At 36.8% G+C, this 18,111-nt stretch overlaps 1 protein-coding gene across 2 annotated transcripts in view; it reads right to left on the reverse strand.

The window, feature by feature from the left end:
• ACTR3 (actin related protein 3) overlaps nt 1-18,111 on the reverse strand; it is a 74,929-nt gene that overhangs the window by 43,235 nt on the left and 13,583 nt on the right. For both annotated transcript variants that reach the window (XM_017947906.3, XM_021923526.2), the window contains exons 2-3: nt 7,911-7,966; nt 4,132-4,256 (exon numbers count right to left, since the gene is read on the reverse strand). In XM_017947906.3, the coding sequence (XP_017803395.1) occupies nt 4,132-4,256; nt 7,911-7,966 (181 nt within the window). The remainder of the gene's footprint in view (nt 1-4,131; nt 4,257-7,910; nt 7,967-18,111) is intronic.

Genomic DNA, 18,111 nt, shown 5'->3' on the forward strand with positions numbered 1-18,111 from the left:
AAAATGCTGGCAAGGATGTGGAGAAAAGGGAACTCATATATACCGTGGAGGGAATGTTAACAGGTAAAGCCACTATAAAGCATAGTACAGAGGCTCCTCAAAAAACCACAAATAGAACTACCATATGATCCAGCCATCCTAATATTGGATATATACCCAAAGGAAAATAAATTACTATATCAGAGATACCTGCACCCTCATGTTTATTGCAGCACTCTTCACAATAGTCAAAATATAAAATCAATCTCAGTGTCCATATGTGCAGTATATATGCACAATACTATTCAGCCATAAAAAAAGAGTGAAATCCTGTCATTCCTGGCAACACAGATGAGCTAAGAAGACATTAAGTGAAATAAGCCAGGACCTAAAAGATAAATATTGCATGTTCTCATTCATGTGCAAAAGCTTAAAAAAATTGATTTCATGTAAGTAGAGAGTAGAAAAGTGGTTACTAGAGGCTGGAAAGGGGAGGGGAAAGAAGGGAATAGGGAGAGCTTGAATAAAGGATACAAAATTACAGCTGGATAGGAAGAATAAGTTCTAGTGTTCTATAGCACTATAGGACGACTACAGTTAATTTATTATATATTTTTAGATAGAACAGAGAATTCTGAGTATTCTCAACACAAAAAATAAATGTTTGAGGTAAATATGCTACTTAAATTGACTTGATCACTAAACATTGTACATATCAAAACATCAATAAGTACTCCATAAATATGTACAATTATTATATGACAAGTAAAAATTTTTCAAAAGCCAGGTGCAGTGGCTCATGCCTGTAATCCCACACTTTGGGAGGCCAACGTGGGAGGGTCACTTGAGCCCAGGAGTTTGAGACCAGCATGGGCAACAGAAGGCGACCCTGTTTCTACAAAAAATAAAATAAAAGGCCGGATGCAGTGGCTCACACCTGTAATCCCAGCACTTTGGGAGGCCAAGGTGGGCAGATCACCTAAAGTCAGGAGTTCAAGGCCAGCCTGGCCAAATGGTGAAACCCCATCTCTACTAAAAACACAAAAAATTAGTCGGGCGTGGTGGCACATGCCTGTAATCCCAGCTACTCAGGACGCCGAGGCAGGAGAATCGCTTGAACCCAGGAGGTGGAGGTTGCAGTGAGGTGAGATCATGCCACTGCACTCCAGCCTGGGAGATAGAGCAAGACTCCATCTCAAAAATAAAAATAAAATAAATTAGTGAGACATGATGGCACACGCCTGTGGTCCCAGCTACTCAGGAAGCTGAAGTGTGAAAATCTCTTGAGTCCATAAGTTTGAGGCTGCAGTGAGCTGTGATTGTGCCACTGCACTGCAACCTGAGTAACAAAGTGAGACACTGTCTCAAAAAAATAAAATAATTTTTAGATGTTTCTCCTTTAAATTTCTCAATTTCAGCAGATAAGGGATAAAAAGACTATCTCAGAGCTGGGAATTACCCTCAATTGATACATCTAGCTTATCACCAATATCCCATTAATCACGCCCTGTTACTCTTTAATTATCCACTGTTTTCCCCTTGTCGAAACAAACAAAAATCTCCTATAAATCTAATCAGACTTTTATTTAACTACCATTTACAAGAACAAAAAGTAAATATAGGAAGTAGGGTACCGTGTTACATGACCCAATGAGGACGTAATAATCAGAATCCCTACAATATAGGAAAGTTTACAAGACTTCCAAGTTTTTTTCCATAAATAAATGGCAAGAACAAAAAAGAAAAGAAACATAACACACAGGGAAAAGAACCTACAGATAAAAAGAGACTTAAGAGATTTATCAACTAAACCCAGTGAGTAGACCACATTTTAATGCTGATTCAAATAGAATAACCAATATAGAAAATAATCAAAGAAATTTAAGCAATAACTAGATATCACGTAAAGAAACTGCACACTAAATTAAGGTGTCACAATTTTCTTTTTTAGAAGTCTTCATATTTAAGAGTTAAATATTTGTAAGTGAAATAGTATGTACAATTTACTTCAAAATAATTGGAGGCTGGGGGTGGAAAGATTATAGACAAAATGAGATTGTCCAAAGATGATAACCGCCAAAGTTGTGTGTACGCACACAGGGGTTCATGATATTATTTTCTCTTCTTTGACATGTGAAGTTTTCTACAATAAAAGTTAAATGTCTGCGTGTGTGATTGCACATACACAATTTCCATTTCTTTCTATTCCTACTGCCGTCACTAATATCTCTTGCTTAGATTACAGCAATAGTCAATTATCTGGTTTCCCCAGAATCATGCTTATCTTACCCAAATAATTTCTCTCCATTGCTATGTGGCCTGAGTAATCTTTTATAAGTAAAAATAGCCAACATATACAGAGTAATCACTATGTTCAAAGCAGTAGAGTATAACAATTTCTTTATACACATCTCCTTAAGCCTTTTAACAATCCTGGGCCAGGCGTGGTGACTCACATTTATAATCCCAGTACTTTGGCAGGCCAAGGGGACAAATTGTTTGAGCCCAGGAGTTCAAGACCAGTCAACATGATGAAATCCCACCTCTACCAAAAATACAAAAAATTAGCCGGGCCTGGTGGCATGCATCTGTAGTCCAAGCTATTTGGGAGGCTGAGGTAGGAGGATCACTTGAGCCTGGGCTATCAAGGCTGCAGTGAGTCATGTTCACGCCATTGAACTCTATCCCGGGTAACAAAGTGAGGCTCTGTGTTAAAAAAAAAAAAGAAAAAAGAAAAGAAAAGAAAAAAGAAAAAAAATCCTGAAGTACTAATAACATCTCCATTTTACAGACGAAGAAATCAAAATTAAGAAAGATTAAGTCACTGAATGATATCACAAAGTTAGAAATTAGCATAGACAGGATTCAAGTTCAAACAGGTAGATTCCAATATTTGCACTTTAAGCGCAAAAATTATTCCTCTAGGTATAATGTTACCTATAGGATAGGGTTCAAATTCTTTAGCATGGTCTCACAACACTTACAGTGCTCTTTCCTGGCCTACCTATCCAGCCTCCTCACTTCTTTCTACCTCATTCTCCATGCTTCAGGCATATTGGTCATGCATTTCTAGTCTCCCTCATATAGTAAAGCCTCTTCATATATTGGTTTCTCTACCTAAAACAACTCAGCCTGCCTACCTCAGCAGCTAACTCCTATTTTATTCTTCAAGCCTCAGCTTAAAGATTTACTCCTCGAGGACATTCCTGAACCCCCACACTAGGTTAGCTACTCCTGTAATACATGTCCAGAGCACTTTGTGTATGTTTCCCTTTTTCTAATCCCCAACACACTTGTAATTATTTCTTCAATGTCTTCCACCACATTATAATAGCCTTGAAGTCCACCGCATTATAATAGCCTTGAACTCAGGGGAATTATTTTTCTTATACACCATTTTACTCATGATACTTGGCAAAGTATTTTACAAAGTATTTATTAGTTGTTCATTAATAAATAAATTATGAGAAGGGAAGAAGTACAAAGGAGGATATTTACAAACCAGACAAAGTCAATGTCAAAAAATAAGATGATAAAGGTCAGAATAGCATTTATTTATTTGCGGGATTGGAGTAGTGACTGTGTGAACAAGTACAAGGAAAGCTTCAGGGTTACTAGATTTGTTCTGTATCTCTACCTGTTATGATTACCGTCATAAAAATTCTTCAAACTATATAATTAACACTTACATACTTACACTTCAAATAAAAGAGGGAAGGAAAAGGGTAAAAAAGAAAAAGGGAAAAAGAAAAAGAGGGAGAAACAGAACAGCACTTACAGATGGCATAAGCTTCAAAAAAGAGAAAAATGGTATAGGTTTGAATAAAGACGTGGAAAAAATGTTTGCAGAAGTAGCAATGTGGAAGTAAAGCTAATTTTATTGAGAGCCATGAGATCCAGTGGGTGTGGAAAAATAATAACTGCTCATTTGAAAGGGCTAAATTTTTCCTCCTAGGGGTTATTAAAAAAAGAAAAAGAAAAAAAAAGCAAAGTCAAAGCAACAGGGAAGGATGCCACAGGGAAAAAGAAATTTCTACTGAGAAGAGGTTTGAGGATATTAATAAGATCTATTATAGAGTGTATTCCAGAGGGCACAAGCATTGAACAAACTAATTTTTGAAAATGTTATTTATACAAATCATGAAAACATACCTTTGTTGCATATGTAGGTTTTTCTATTGCTTCATCACCAATGAAGAAGTCTAGGTCATCAACACCTTTCATCACCCTCCTCTGAGCTTGATCACCCACTTTTGCTGACTCCTTAATAGCAATACCTTTAAAATAAGTAAGACATGTCAAATAATTCATCTTCTTCAAATGAGACAAACTTTTACCTTACACTTCTTCCATTACAAAGTGTTACAAAGTAAAACATGACCTAGCATATTTAAATTGTCAAACTAATTCACAAAAATCATAAGAAACTAGTGACAAAATTCATTTTACACAATGAAACCTCAACTCCCACTCAGAGACAAGGACTTAAAAAAAAAAAAAATCTGTGTGAATGTTTCAAATATATATTTCTTAAATTATAAAAATCCTCTTTAGATTCTGAGTAAAACTGTAATCCCACCAAGTCCACATATGCTTGATGAACAACTGGAAAGAAAAAACTGAAAAACACAAATGAGAAAAAAACTTCAAGGATAATTTTTTCAACTTTCTTTATATCTCTACCCTATCACTATTGGGTCTAGTAATACTGATTGGGTCTAGTAATAGTAATTACTATTGTGGTCTAGTAATTTAAATGTAATACAGATCTGTTAAACTACACACACAAAAGGAAATCTGAATTCATTTAGGTAAAACCCACAACAATATCCTTAAATAATTTCAGAAATCCAGCATACAGTTTCAAAGCTAAAACTTGTTATGTATTTTTAGATTAAGTTATAAATGTATGCATCCTTCAAGTTCAGTTCTTCATTCAAAATAATTGTCTGAATGCACTTAAACTGATCTGGCATGCAACTGTTACTTTCATTTAGTAACAGCTATATCCTTAAGAAAGTGGGCAGAAAATAACTGGAAGAAAAAACATTTTAAATCCACCATCTAGTCCTTCTAAATGCCAGAAATTCTTTCTAGCAATTTACTTATAATGTACATAGACATCCGGGTGGCTCACTATAAATTTCCTAAAAATATACATACATGTATATAAAAAAAAGCCTGGAACCAGTCGCATAGGCTTTCCAGATCAAATATCAATACTCATCAGTAAAAGATAGTGGCAATGTCTTTATCTGCTAATTATAAACACTGTACCTGCAGCATTAAAACTGGGTAAGAAAAAACACTCAAGAATCAAAAACTTTCTTATACCAGGCAAACGAATTTTTAACATACTGCAACAAGTCATAGCAAAGACTTCACATTTTGGCAGAGAGATAAAATAAAAAATGAATTCAACAGCGATGAAATCCAATGGTTCAAACAATCAAGATTATGTAGGCCTCCAATAAAAAGTTAACACAGCCATTTAAGAATATAACCAAAACCAATTTTGCTAAGATGGCAGAAATAACTTTAGTAGTCTCCTGAAACAATCATAACAAAAGATTATACACAAAAGGTTAAAAGCCATCAGCATTGTTACAGGTTGAATTGTGCACCCCCAAAAAGATATGCTGAAGTCCTAACCCCCAGTACCTCAGAATGTAACTATGTTTGGAAACAGGGTCTTCTCAGTTAAAACAAGATTATCAAGGTGGCCCCTAATCCAATATGACTAGTGTCCTCACAGAAAGGGAAAATTTGAACACAGACACACAGAAGGATGATGATCTAAAGATACACAGCAAGAAGACAGCCGTGTGACTGGAGTGATGCATCTACCAGCCAAGGATCCTGAGGAAACCTCAGAAGCTAGAAGACACCAGCAATACCACGATCCTGCTGCCGCATTGATTTTGTACTTCTGGACTCCAGAATTGTAAGTTTCTGTTGTTTTCAGCCAACTAGGTTTTGGTACTTTGTTACGGTAGCTTAAAGAAACCAGTAAGTACATACACAATGGTCTAACACTAAACTGAAATACAACTAAAGTCAAGTACTAGCCCAAAGAAGTACCTCTACATTAGTCAGCAATAAAGCCAACATGTATCACTGAATTCTTAAAACAGACAAAAAAAAACAATCAATGTATTGACATATAAATGTGGGAAAAACTATGAAGAAAAGCAAACCTGTTCTTCATGTTCAGCAGACAACAAACATGCATGAATAAAATATTTAAAAGGTAATAATAAAGGTCACTAGACTCACATGAATGAGCTGTTTCCTCAGTATCACCTAAAATCCATTCTGGGTTTTAAAAAAGTGTTAGATTTAAGTAGTAGCCTAAGTTCTTACATCATCGATTTCTAGAAAAGTGTATCAAAATATGAGAAACGCAAAAGTCAAGTAAGTTTGTTTCTAGAAAGTGAGGAGTGGATAAAAACCCTAAAAACATTTCCCTTTTTAGGTGCAATTTTGACAGTGTATTTCTATTTCTATTTTTTATTTTTTATTTTATTTTATTTTTTTTTTTGAGACTGAGTCTTGCTCTGTCACCCAGCCTGGAATGCAGTGGCGTGGTCTCAGCTCACTGCAACCTCCACCTCCCGGGTTCAAGTGATTCTCCTGCCTCAGCCTCCTGAGCAGCTGGGATTACATGTGCGCACCACTATGCATGGCTAATTTTTGTATTTTTAGTAGACACAGGTTTCAACATGTTGGTCAGGCTGGTCTCGAACTCCTGACCTCGTGATTCGCCTGCCTCGGCCTCCCAAAGTGCTGAGATTACAGGAGTTGAGCCACCGCACCCGGCCAGTGTTATTTCTTTAATGTCACACATTTAATTTTGTTCTTACTACACAAATGACACAACAGTTGACCTCTTGTGTCCAATGAATACTCAAGCGATACTAAAGATCCAGTTTTTGGCAAAGCATAACAATACCTATCTTATTCTCAACCTCACTGATTCTGAAACATACACTGCTTTCATTACTCTCTACATATTCATTTCTCCATTTTCTTATTTTCATAAATGAGTAACAATGAAATACAAAAAATTCAGTCACATAAATAAGACTGTGAAAAATTAGTGACACTCTCAAAATTAAAATATGTAGGAGTGAGAATCATCAAGCAATGGCTCAAAAGGTTTGTCATTTGGTATGCAAAAGTTTTAATTTGGATGTAAGACAAATAGATCAGAAGTATTACTATATTATGTACAAAAAACGTGAACTGTTTGCAAGTCAAAAGTGTAAAACTACGTTCATCGAGGAACAGATCTATGCTAACAAACAAGAGCACTAACAAACCAATGTCAGAATATTTTTTAAAAACTACTGAAAGTTAATGGTCAGCTTAAGCAAGATTAACAAAAACAGGATAAAACAAAAGTACTCTAAAGACATAATATACAACAGTATGGTTATAGGATATTAGAAAATAGCTGAGGTCAACATCTCTAAAGGTGAGATACTGTCCTTCCATCCTTATTTTGAAACATGGACACTCAGTGAGGATGTCAACAGATATAGGCCTTGCAAAAAGTAGTCATATCCACAAACCAAAGGACAGTCTTCATAGGTACATGATGAGGAACAGACTACTTGATAATTAGTTATACCCACATACTATTAACTACAATATCACCCTAAAAATGGGAGTACTGTTTTATTATCAGTTCATTTCTTTTTTTCTTTAAAAAGAGATATTTGGTAGACAAGGCAAATGGGGAGCTAAACAGAAAGCTGAAATGAATGGTCAGAGGTACAAAAATGGGGCTACACTTAAGAACTTAGCAAATCATGTTTTTAAAGGACTAAATCTTACAGGACTTCAGAACTGATTACTTCTTTTACTTAAATTATAAGGGAAGGAGATATTTTAAATCAGCTCATTTGTGGCTTAAAAGAAATACTTACAGGAAGGGATGATAAACTGTGGTTCTGTATTTCCAGCATATCCTAGTTTTGTATACCTGCAAAACAAAATAATTTATAAAGATTTCACTAATATTTTAGCAATTATACATTTATTTCTTGGAATTTCATTTGTTATGAAGTGAGGTTCCATCGTAGGTAAATAATATACCAAACTCCATAGTTTCACTTCATTTAACCACACTTTCACAATTGTATCAAAATTATAAATGCCTAGAGCTTTTGAAAAGAAATTCCACTTCAAGAAATTGATCCTTCAGGAATATATGTGAAATAATATACAACCAAGGTCATTAGCTACAATCTTGCTTCTAACAGCAAAAGACTGGAAATAACAATCAAACTGGAAACTATTGAAATATGCTAAGTTTATACTATGGAACATTATGCAGCTACAAAACACAGACTGAGGAAGCTCTTAGTACAGCGATATGAAACAATTTCCAAAATGTATTACTAATTGAACAAAGACACAGAACAAAGTATCAAGTATGGTATATCTGTATAAAAGTAATGGGGAGGAGTAAAAACATATAAAATATTTTGTATAGGCACAAGATATCTCTAGAAGACTATACAAGAATAATTTTGGTTGTCTCCAAAAAAGGGAACTGGGGAGGTGATGAACAGAAATGAGAGGGAGATTTTTTTCACTGTACATCATTTCATACCAAATTAAATATTTAATGTTTTGTCACAGCAGATTTGGCCTATATTCTTCTAACAAAATAACAACAACATAAATAAGGATCAGAAATTATAAAAGCTGAGCTCTGACAAGCAGTATGTGGGGGCTACTTAGGAGATAGCTGGACACTTTTTAGCTATGTGGGAAAAGCTATTAACTATAAGCAGGCTTTAAAGAGAATATAACATTTTATTTTATTCCATATTCAAACTCACTGCTAAATAGCAGACAGGTAATTGCTGTGACATTCTTGGACTCTTAATATCTGTAGAATCTTTTTTTCTAAGATAAAATGGAAAAAAAAACACAAAAAAACTTACTGGGCTACAGAGGTTTGAGACCAGCCTGGCCAACATGGTGAAACACCCTCGCTACTAAAACTAAAGAAATTAGGCTGTGAGCAGCGGCTCGTGCCTGTAATCCCAGCACTTTGGGAGGCTGAGGCAGGTGGATTACTTGAGGACATGAGTTCAAGACCAGCCTGACCAACATGAGTAAACCCCCAACTCTACTAAAAATACAAAATTAGCCAGGCGTGGCGGTGGACACCTGTAATCCCAGCTACTTGGGAGGCTGAGGGAAGAGAATCGCTTGAACTTAGGAGGTGGAGGTTGCAGTGAGCCGAGATCACACCATTGCACTCCAGCCTGGGAGACAGAATGAGACTCTGTCTCACAAAATAAACAAATAAATAAATAATACCTTTGGGGAATATTTTAGCCTCTAAATTAAGTTCAAGAACTGAGTGTGCCAAGGCCGAGGAGAGACGATCACTTAAGGTAAAGAGTTCGAGACCAGCTTGACCAACATGGGAAACCCCATCTCTATTAAAATACAAGAATTAGCAGGGCGTAGTGGCAGGCGCCTGTAATCCCAGCTACTCAGGAACGTGAGGCAGGAGAATTGCTTGAACCCATGAGACGGAGGTTTCGGTGAGCCAAGATCATGCCACTGTATTCCAGCCTGGGTGACTGAGCAAGACTTTGTCTCAAAAAAAAAAAAAAAAAGGGTGTGCCAAATAGAGTAAATCATCAAAAATAAGGGGAAACCGTAATCTGTTTAAAAAAAAAAAAAAAAAAAAGTGATATTGGTCTACTGACTAACCTCTTCAACAGTTCCCCACTGTTCATGTTTTTTAAAACAAAACAAAACAAAACAAAAATTTCCTTGTAAGGTACACAAAAAAGTCCATTTATTATTTGGCCTCTGACCTCTCCCAGCTGCCCTGACACCACATTAAACTCCTTAACCATAAAAACAGCTGACAATTTCTCAACACTCCAACCCATTTCATGCCACCAAGCCACTATTAACACTGCTCCTACTATGTTAGGTGCTCTCCTTCCCATCCAGTATAGTTTAATACCTTACCAGTGGACAAATGAAACTGACTAGTATACTATATGAAAATAAAAACTTGTTTAATACAAGGCAGTCTAAAACTGTTGAACTAAAACACTCTATCTAAAAGCCTACTACTATCTGACCAATACTTAGTGAATTATTAACACCTAACTATTCCTTGGTCTGATCCCATATATTAATCTCTCTACTTTTACTCTTATTTGTCACCACTGCAATTCAAGTTGCTATATCCAACAATACCCTAAAACAGGACAAAACAGTATTTTCAACTCTAGAACTCCTACAAAGGACAAGAGAATAATATACCTAAAAACCAATGCTCAAATTGTTTTTTCCTCTGCTTTCACACCACCACCACAACAATCAACACAGAAGACTTCCGTGACCAAATGTGTGGAGGGTTTCTCCCAACACCAAATGTGTGCAGGGTCTCTCCCAACAACAAAAAAGCAATCAGTTCTTCAGTGGACACCAGCTGGGTGTTCTGCAATTCAATTCCAGTACTATCTACCTGGAGATAGCATCAGAATTCACAGGTTGAAGGTTCAGTCCCCAAGACTGCCCCTCTTCTTCAGACACCAGTCACAAGCCCCAGCCTCTGGAACTTCTGACTCACCAGCTTGAAGATGAACTCTTTGAGTTCAATTAATTTGCTAAAGTGGCTCACAAAACTCAGAGAAACACATTAGCTGGTTTATTATAAATAATATTACAAAGCATACAGATAAAGACACACACAGGGTGAGGTGTGTGGGAAGAGACGTGGACGTTCCACACCCTCTCGAGCATACCACCCTCCCAGAACCTCCACGTGTTCGGCTATCTGAAAGCTCTCCAAATCCTGTCCTTTGGGGTTTTTATAAAGGCTTCAGTGCAGACAGGATTGATTAAACCATTGTTCATCAACTTAACCTTCAGCCCCAGTGGTTGGAGGGTGGGGCTGGAAGTCCCAACTCACTAATCATGCCTCGGTCTTTCAAGTGACCAGCCCCATCTTGAAGTTACCTAGGGGCTGCCAGCCAACAGTCATCCCATTAGCACTCAAACAGACATCACTTTGGAGTTTCTAAGAATTTTAGGAGTTGTATGTCTGAAAACAGGGTTGAAGACCAAATATGTATTTCCCAATTTCAAACGGCCTAACTCAAAAATCTTCAAATGATGCTCTATTGCCTACAAGATTAAGTACAAGCTTGTTTCCACTTCTGTAAAATTACTCATTGTAAAATTGTTCCTAAAGGTCCATCCACATGAACAATTATATCATTCTCTGATTCCTGCAGCTGAATATTAAAGTTGTCCATAATCATTTCCAATTTTTATAAGCATCTGCTATCACTTGCTTACATAAACCCAGTTCTAAGCTTCACTACACCTGCTACTCTTTTTTCCCCTGTATCTTGTCCATTCCCCCTCCCCCACATTATCTACGCTCACACTGCACCCGCTTTAAAAAAAAAAAAAAAAAAAAAAAAAAAGAAAAGCTTTTATCACAACTTAAAACTTCTCCAGGAAGTCTTTCTTGATCATTTTAACTATCAGGCATCTTTTCTTTCAATTACTCTTCATTTCAACTACAAGTCACACATATTTTTATGTGTGTAAATACCATCTCCTAAATACAACAGTCATATTTGAAGTACAAACCACATTGCAGTAGAAATTCCCTTAAGAAACATTCATTTAACTAGCTTACCAGACTGATCAAGACCCCATTCCTGGCCAAAATCGAATTTCCTAGGCTGAGTATATTCATCAATGAATTACTTTCATAATAAACACCAAAAGGATCGAATGAACCTAATACAAAACAGTCAATACATAAAACAAATATGCTATTCCCAAAACACAAAAATAAATGCATATGGTATCCAACTGTATGGATATACCGTAATTTACTTAATTACCTCTAATGCATTTTAAATGCCACAGCAAAATAATCCACTACATTTTGGGGAGCAGCAACTAATGTTCTACTACCTTAGATTTAAATTTTTAATATCCCAAGAGAACTAAATCATGTAAAGTCTGTATACATTAGTTCTGCAGACTGCCAAATTACAGCATTTGATAATAATCAAAGACAACAGTATTTTCACCAATTCTTAAAAAATATGAGGGGAAATATCACAGTTTACTTAACTTTATAAATTACTTAGACTCTAAAAACTAATTTGGTTCCTGGCTCAAAAAAAAAATGTGGTACAGGATACAATCTAAAAAAATAAAGTTATCTCCTAAACTTTTAAAAAAGGTTTGAAGGCTCAACCTTCAAAAACTCACATTTTCTCCATCAGGGAGGAAAGTGCTGAATGACCAAAAAACATCACTCTTTAAAACCACTTGTCTTATATTATTAGCAAACTTTAAAAATTAAGATTTGAAACTAAAAAAAAAAACCACAAGTCAAAGTTCAGAGAACAAGCATACAGAAAATACACTGCAATAATTTTAAAAATAAGAATAGAACCGTAGAAATCTGAGACTAAAAAAAATACTTTTTAACACTCATATAAAAATATTTTAACGCTCATATAGGAGATACGAAACATTTAAGGACAAGAAGAGATTTAAAAGTTGAGTCCAGAAAGACCTGAAGGAAATGCTGAACTGAGTTAAAAGGATACAATGGGACAAAGTATATCCCCAACCATTTTCAAATTAACACAAGTAAAATACAGTAGTATTAGAGAAGCACAGTCAAGTAAACTGGAGGGGATTTAGATACAGCTATATAAGTTTTGCTTACAAACTTCATTTGAATTTTCTTTATAATAATAAGAAAAAAGAAAAAAATGAGAAAGTATATTGAATATTAAATTTATTTAAAACTTCAAAATAAAAGCTTTTCAAATGTAAACTAGCCTCCATTAACCTACCAATTCTATTGAGTTTTACACATGAAATAACTACGTATTATTACGATATTTTTATGAACTCTAAAAATTAGATAGTCACCATAAAGAAGAAATTTTGTACAAGCAGATGGTAGAAGTTTTTCTCGCTTTTTCTTTGATTAAAAAAAAAACTGTTGCCTAACAATTAATTGGCACTTGACATACGAACTTTTAAAATTATAATTTAAGGATGTAATCACTATGTTTAAATTCAAGGCTCTTGTTTTTTGTTTTGTTTTCTTTTTTTTTGAGGTAGTTTTGCTCTTGTTGCCCAGGCTGGACTGCAATGGCGAGATCTCGGCTCAGCGCAACCTCCACCTCCCAGGTTCAAGCGATTTTCCTGCCTTAGCCTCCCAAGTAGCTGGGATTACAGGCATGAGCCACCATGCCTGGTCAATTTTGTACTTTCAGTAGAGATAGGGTTTCTCCATGTTGGTCAGGCTGGTCTCCAACTCCCGACCTCAGGTGAGCGGCCGGCCTCAGCCTCTCAAAGTGCTGGGATTACAGGTGTCAGCCACCACACCTGGCCACAACCCGCTTTTAACCTTACTTTTCCAAAATAAATTTTTGCTTTGAATTTATAAATCCTACAAGTGTAATTTATTTTTCCATAGCCCTTGCAATTTTCTGTAAAGTTTTCCTGGATATTCAAAAAGGTCATTTATGAGTTGGGTGTGATGGCTCACGCCTGTAGTCCCAGCACTTTGTGAAGCCAAAGCAGGAAGGTCACTTGAGGACAAGAGGTGAACACCAGCCTGGGCAACAAGTCGAGATCCCCATCTCCACAAAAAATTTAAAAATCAGCTGAACATAGCAGCTCACACCTGTAGTCCTAGCTACTTGGGAGGCTGGGAGGATCACTTGAGCCATGGAGGAGCTATGACTGCCCCACTGCACTCCAGTTGGGCAACAGAGCAAGACCACGTCTTTAAAAAAATTATTATAAAATTACAATAAAAAATAAACAAAAAAGTAATTCATAAAAGCAGCTTCTCCCCTGCTCTAAGTTACTTTTGGCAAAAACTCTTTTTTGGACAGCTAGTAAGCAATCTGATCTCATTCCCTCCTAATAAGCTTTAAAAATAGGTTTAAATGGCTTCATTTTTTTCTTAACTTTGCCATCTGGACAACTGCATTTAGTATAGCATTCAGACTTGGGACAAACTTGCATATCTGAAAGCTATTTACTCAAATCGATCCACAGATTCAGGCAATTACCATCAAAATCCTCATAACATTTTTGCAGAAATAGAAAAATCCATCCTAAAATTCATATGACTCTCAAAGCATCCTGAATAGCCAAAATAATCTTGAAAAAGAACAAAGTTGGAGATCTCACACTTTCTCATTTTAAAAGTTACTACAAAGCTATAGTGACCAAAACAGTATGGTACTGGCATAAGGACTAACAGAATAAGGAGCCCAGAAATAAACTCTCACATATATAATTAAATGATTTTTAATAAGGATGCCATAACTACTAAGATGAAAAAAGGGCAGTCTTTTGAACAAATGGTGCTGGAAAACTGGATATCCATATGCAAAAGAATGAAGTTGTACCTTTACCTTATACCATACACAAAAGTTAACTCAAAGTGGATCAGAGACCTAAACACAAGAGCTAAAACTATAAAACTCTTAGAAAAAAACATAACGTGAAAAGCTTCATGATACTAAATTTGGCTGTAATCTCTTGACTATGACACCAAAAGCACAAGTAACAAAAGAAAAAAAGAGAAAAACTTCATTAAAAGTAAAAACCTTCGTGTATCAAAGGACACAGTCAACACAGTGCAAAGGCAATCTACAGAATGGGAGAAAATATTTGCAAATCACTATCTGTAAGGGATTAATATCCCGAATAAAGAACAACACAACAATCAAAAAAAGCCCAACTGAAAAATGAGCAAAGAACTTGTACAGACATTTCTCCAAAGAAAATATACAAATGGCCAATAAACACATGAAAAGATGTTCAACCTCACTAATAATAAAGAAAATGCAAATCAAAACCAGAATGAAATACCACATCACACCCATTAGGATGGCTACTATCAAAAAAAACCAGAAAATAACAAATGTTGGGGAAATGTAAAGAAATTGAAACCCTTGTGCAATGCTGGTGAGAGTTTAAAATGGTGCAGTGCTGTGGAAAACTATAAAATAGTTCCTCCAAAAATTAAATACACAACCCAACAATTCCACTTCTGGGTATATACCCAAAAGAACTGAAAGCAGGAACTTGAACAGGTATTTGTACATGCATGTTCATAGCAGCAATATCCGCAATAACCAAAAGGTGGAAGCAACCTAAGCATCCATCAACATGTGAATGGATAAACAAAATATGATATATACTTCCAATGGAGTATTATTCAGCCTTAAAAAGGAAACACATGATACGTGCTTACAACATGGATGAACCTTGAATACAGCAGAAGTAAAACAAACCAATCACAAAAGGACAACTATTGTACAATTGCACTTACAGGAGGTACCTAGAAAAGTCAAATTCGGCCGGGCGCAGTGGCTCAAGCCTGTAATCCCAGCACTCTGGGAGGCCGAGACGGGTGGATCACGAGGTCAGGAGATCGAGACCATCCTGGCTAACATGGTGAAACCTCGTCTCTACTAAAAAAAATACACAAAAAACTAGCCGGGTGTGGTGGCGGGCGCCTGTAGTCCCAGCTACTCGGGAGGCTGAGGCAGGAGAATGGTGCAAACCCGGGAGGCGGAGCTTGCAGCAAGCTGAGATCCAGCCACTGCACTCCAGCCCGAGCGACAGAGTGAGACTCCACCTCAAAAAAAAAAAAAAAGAAAGAAAAGTCAAATTCATAAAGACAGAAAGCGGAATGGTATTTGCCTGGGACTTTGCATGTGGGGAGAGAATAGGAAGTTACTGTTTAATGGGTAGAGTTTCAGTTTGGGAAGATAAAAAAGTTCTGGATCATGGAGGATGGTGATGGCTAGACAATAATGTGAATGTACTTTATGCCACTAAACTGCACAATTAGAAATGGTTAAACAGTAAACTTTATGAGTATTCTACCACACACTTTTTTTTTTTTTTGAGATGGAGTCTTGCTCTGTCACCTAGGCTGGAGTCCCATGGCGCCACCTTGGCTCACTACAACCTCTGCCTCCTGGGTTCAAGCGATTCTCCTACCTCAGCCTCCCAAGTAGCTAGGACTATAGGCATCGGCCACCACGCCCAGCTAATTTTTGTATTTTTAGTAGAGACGAGGTTTCACCATGTTGGTCAGGCTGGTCTTGAATGCCTGACCTCGTGACCTGCCAGCCTCAGCAGTTATGAGAAAGAAAATAATACTGGATACCTACTGCACATGTTAAAGCAGGATAAATCTAAATATATCAAATATAAGGTTTAAAAGAAAACGTGATATAGTTTATAACCCTGGAGTGCAGGAGACTTTCTAACTTAAAATCCATACACTGAAAAAGTTTATTTCAATTATGTAAAGATTAAAAACTTCTTTACAAAAACACACCTAAAGTAGCCAAAAGAAAAAATGAGTAATAGAGAAAAATTATCTACACTGAGAGACAGAGATAATCTCTTCAACATATAAAGGGTACCTAGATGTTCATGACAAGGGAGGGATGGAGGAGGAAGAGAGGAAACAAAAGAAGGAAAGGCAAAAGACACTAACCATTCCCAGAAAAAGAAAAATGGTTATTAAACAAAAGGACACTCAACTCCATGGGATTTTTTAAATGCAAATTAAAAGTGCACTGAGGTGCTTTCAAACATTACTTGTTAGAGGGAGGGCTGTATAACAACAACAACAAAAGTAAAAACATTACTAGTTAGAATGCAAAATGATACAGCCACTTAGGAAAACAATTTAGCAATCACTTACCATCTGACCCAGGAATTCTACCTCTAGTTAGAATCCACACAAGAAAAACAAAAACAGTTGTCCACATGATTGTGTACATGTATGTTCACAACAGAATAGTTCATAAAGACCCAAAACTGGAAGCAAAACAAATGTTTAACAAGAGAATGAATAAACAAGAGTGTTACATTCATACAAACCAAAATTACTTCACGTAGAAGAACCAGGAAAACGTAACCCATTCTCCCAGAAGACACTCAACAGAAGGCAATTCTAAGATGACCCAAATGCTGGAATTATCAGATAAAGACTTCGAATCAACAATGAGTATTAACATAGACTTGCAATTGATAATAAAGGAAATATCACCAGATAAACAAAAATAAAGGCCGAGCAGTAGAAATTATTCATTCTGAAAACAGGGTGGGCAAAAAAACAAAGAAAGAAAATAACAGAGCTTCAGGGACTTATCAAGGACAATATCAAAAAGGTGAAACACACAGCCAGGTGCAGTGGCTCACACCTATAATCTCAGCACTTTGGGAGGCCCAGGCAGACAGACCATGAGGTCAGGAGATCGAGACCATCCTGGCTAACAAAGAAACCCCGTCTCTACTAAAAATACAGTAACAAAATTGAACGGGTGCGGTAGCAGGCGCTTGTGGTCCCAGCTACTTGGGAGGCTGAGGTGGGAGAATGGCGTGAACCCAGGAGGCAAAACTTGCAGTGAGCTGAGATTGAGCCACTGCACTCCAGTCTGGGCAACAGAGCAAGACTCCGTCTCAAGAAAAAAAAAAAAAAAAGAAAAGAAAAAGTGACACATTGAAGTCCCAGAAGGAGAAGAGAGTGTAGTAAAAATATTTTTTAAAAGAAATAGCGGCGGGCTAGACGGGGTGGCTCATGCCTGTAATCCCAGCACTTAGGGAGGCCGAAGCAGGCGGATCACCTGAGGCCAGGAGTTCAGGACCAGCATGGCCAACACAGCGAAACTCCACCTCTACTAAAAATAAATTATGGGAGGCTGAGGCAGGAGAATCGCTTGAATCCGGGAGGTGAAGGTTTCAGTGAGCCGAGATCGCGCTACTACTGCACTCCAGCCTGGCAACAGAGCGAGACTCCATCTCAAAAATAAACAAACAAAAAAATTAGCCGAGCATGGTGGTGCGAGCCCGTAATCCCAGCTACTCAGAAAGTTGAGGCACAAGAATCACTGAACCTGGGAGACAGAGGTTGCAGTGGGACAAGACTGCGCCACTGCACTCCAGCCTGGGCGACACAGACTCAGTCTTAGAAACAAACAAATAAAAAGAAATAGTAGCCAAAAATTTTCCCAATTTAGTGAAAGAAATTTAGAGATTTAAGAGGCTCAAGAA

Source organism: Papio anubis, chromosome 10 (assembly GCF_008728515.1).
Source record: "Papio anubis isolate 15944 chromosome 10, Panubis1.0, whole genome shotgun sequence".
NCBI classification, from domain to species: Eukaryota; Metazoa; Chordata; class Mammalia; order Primates; family Cercopithecidae; genus Papio; species Papio anubis.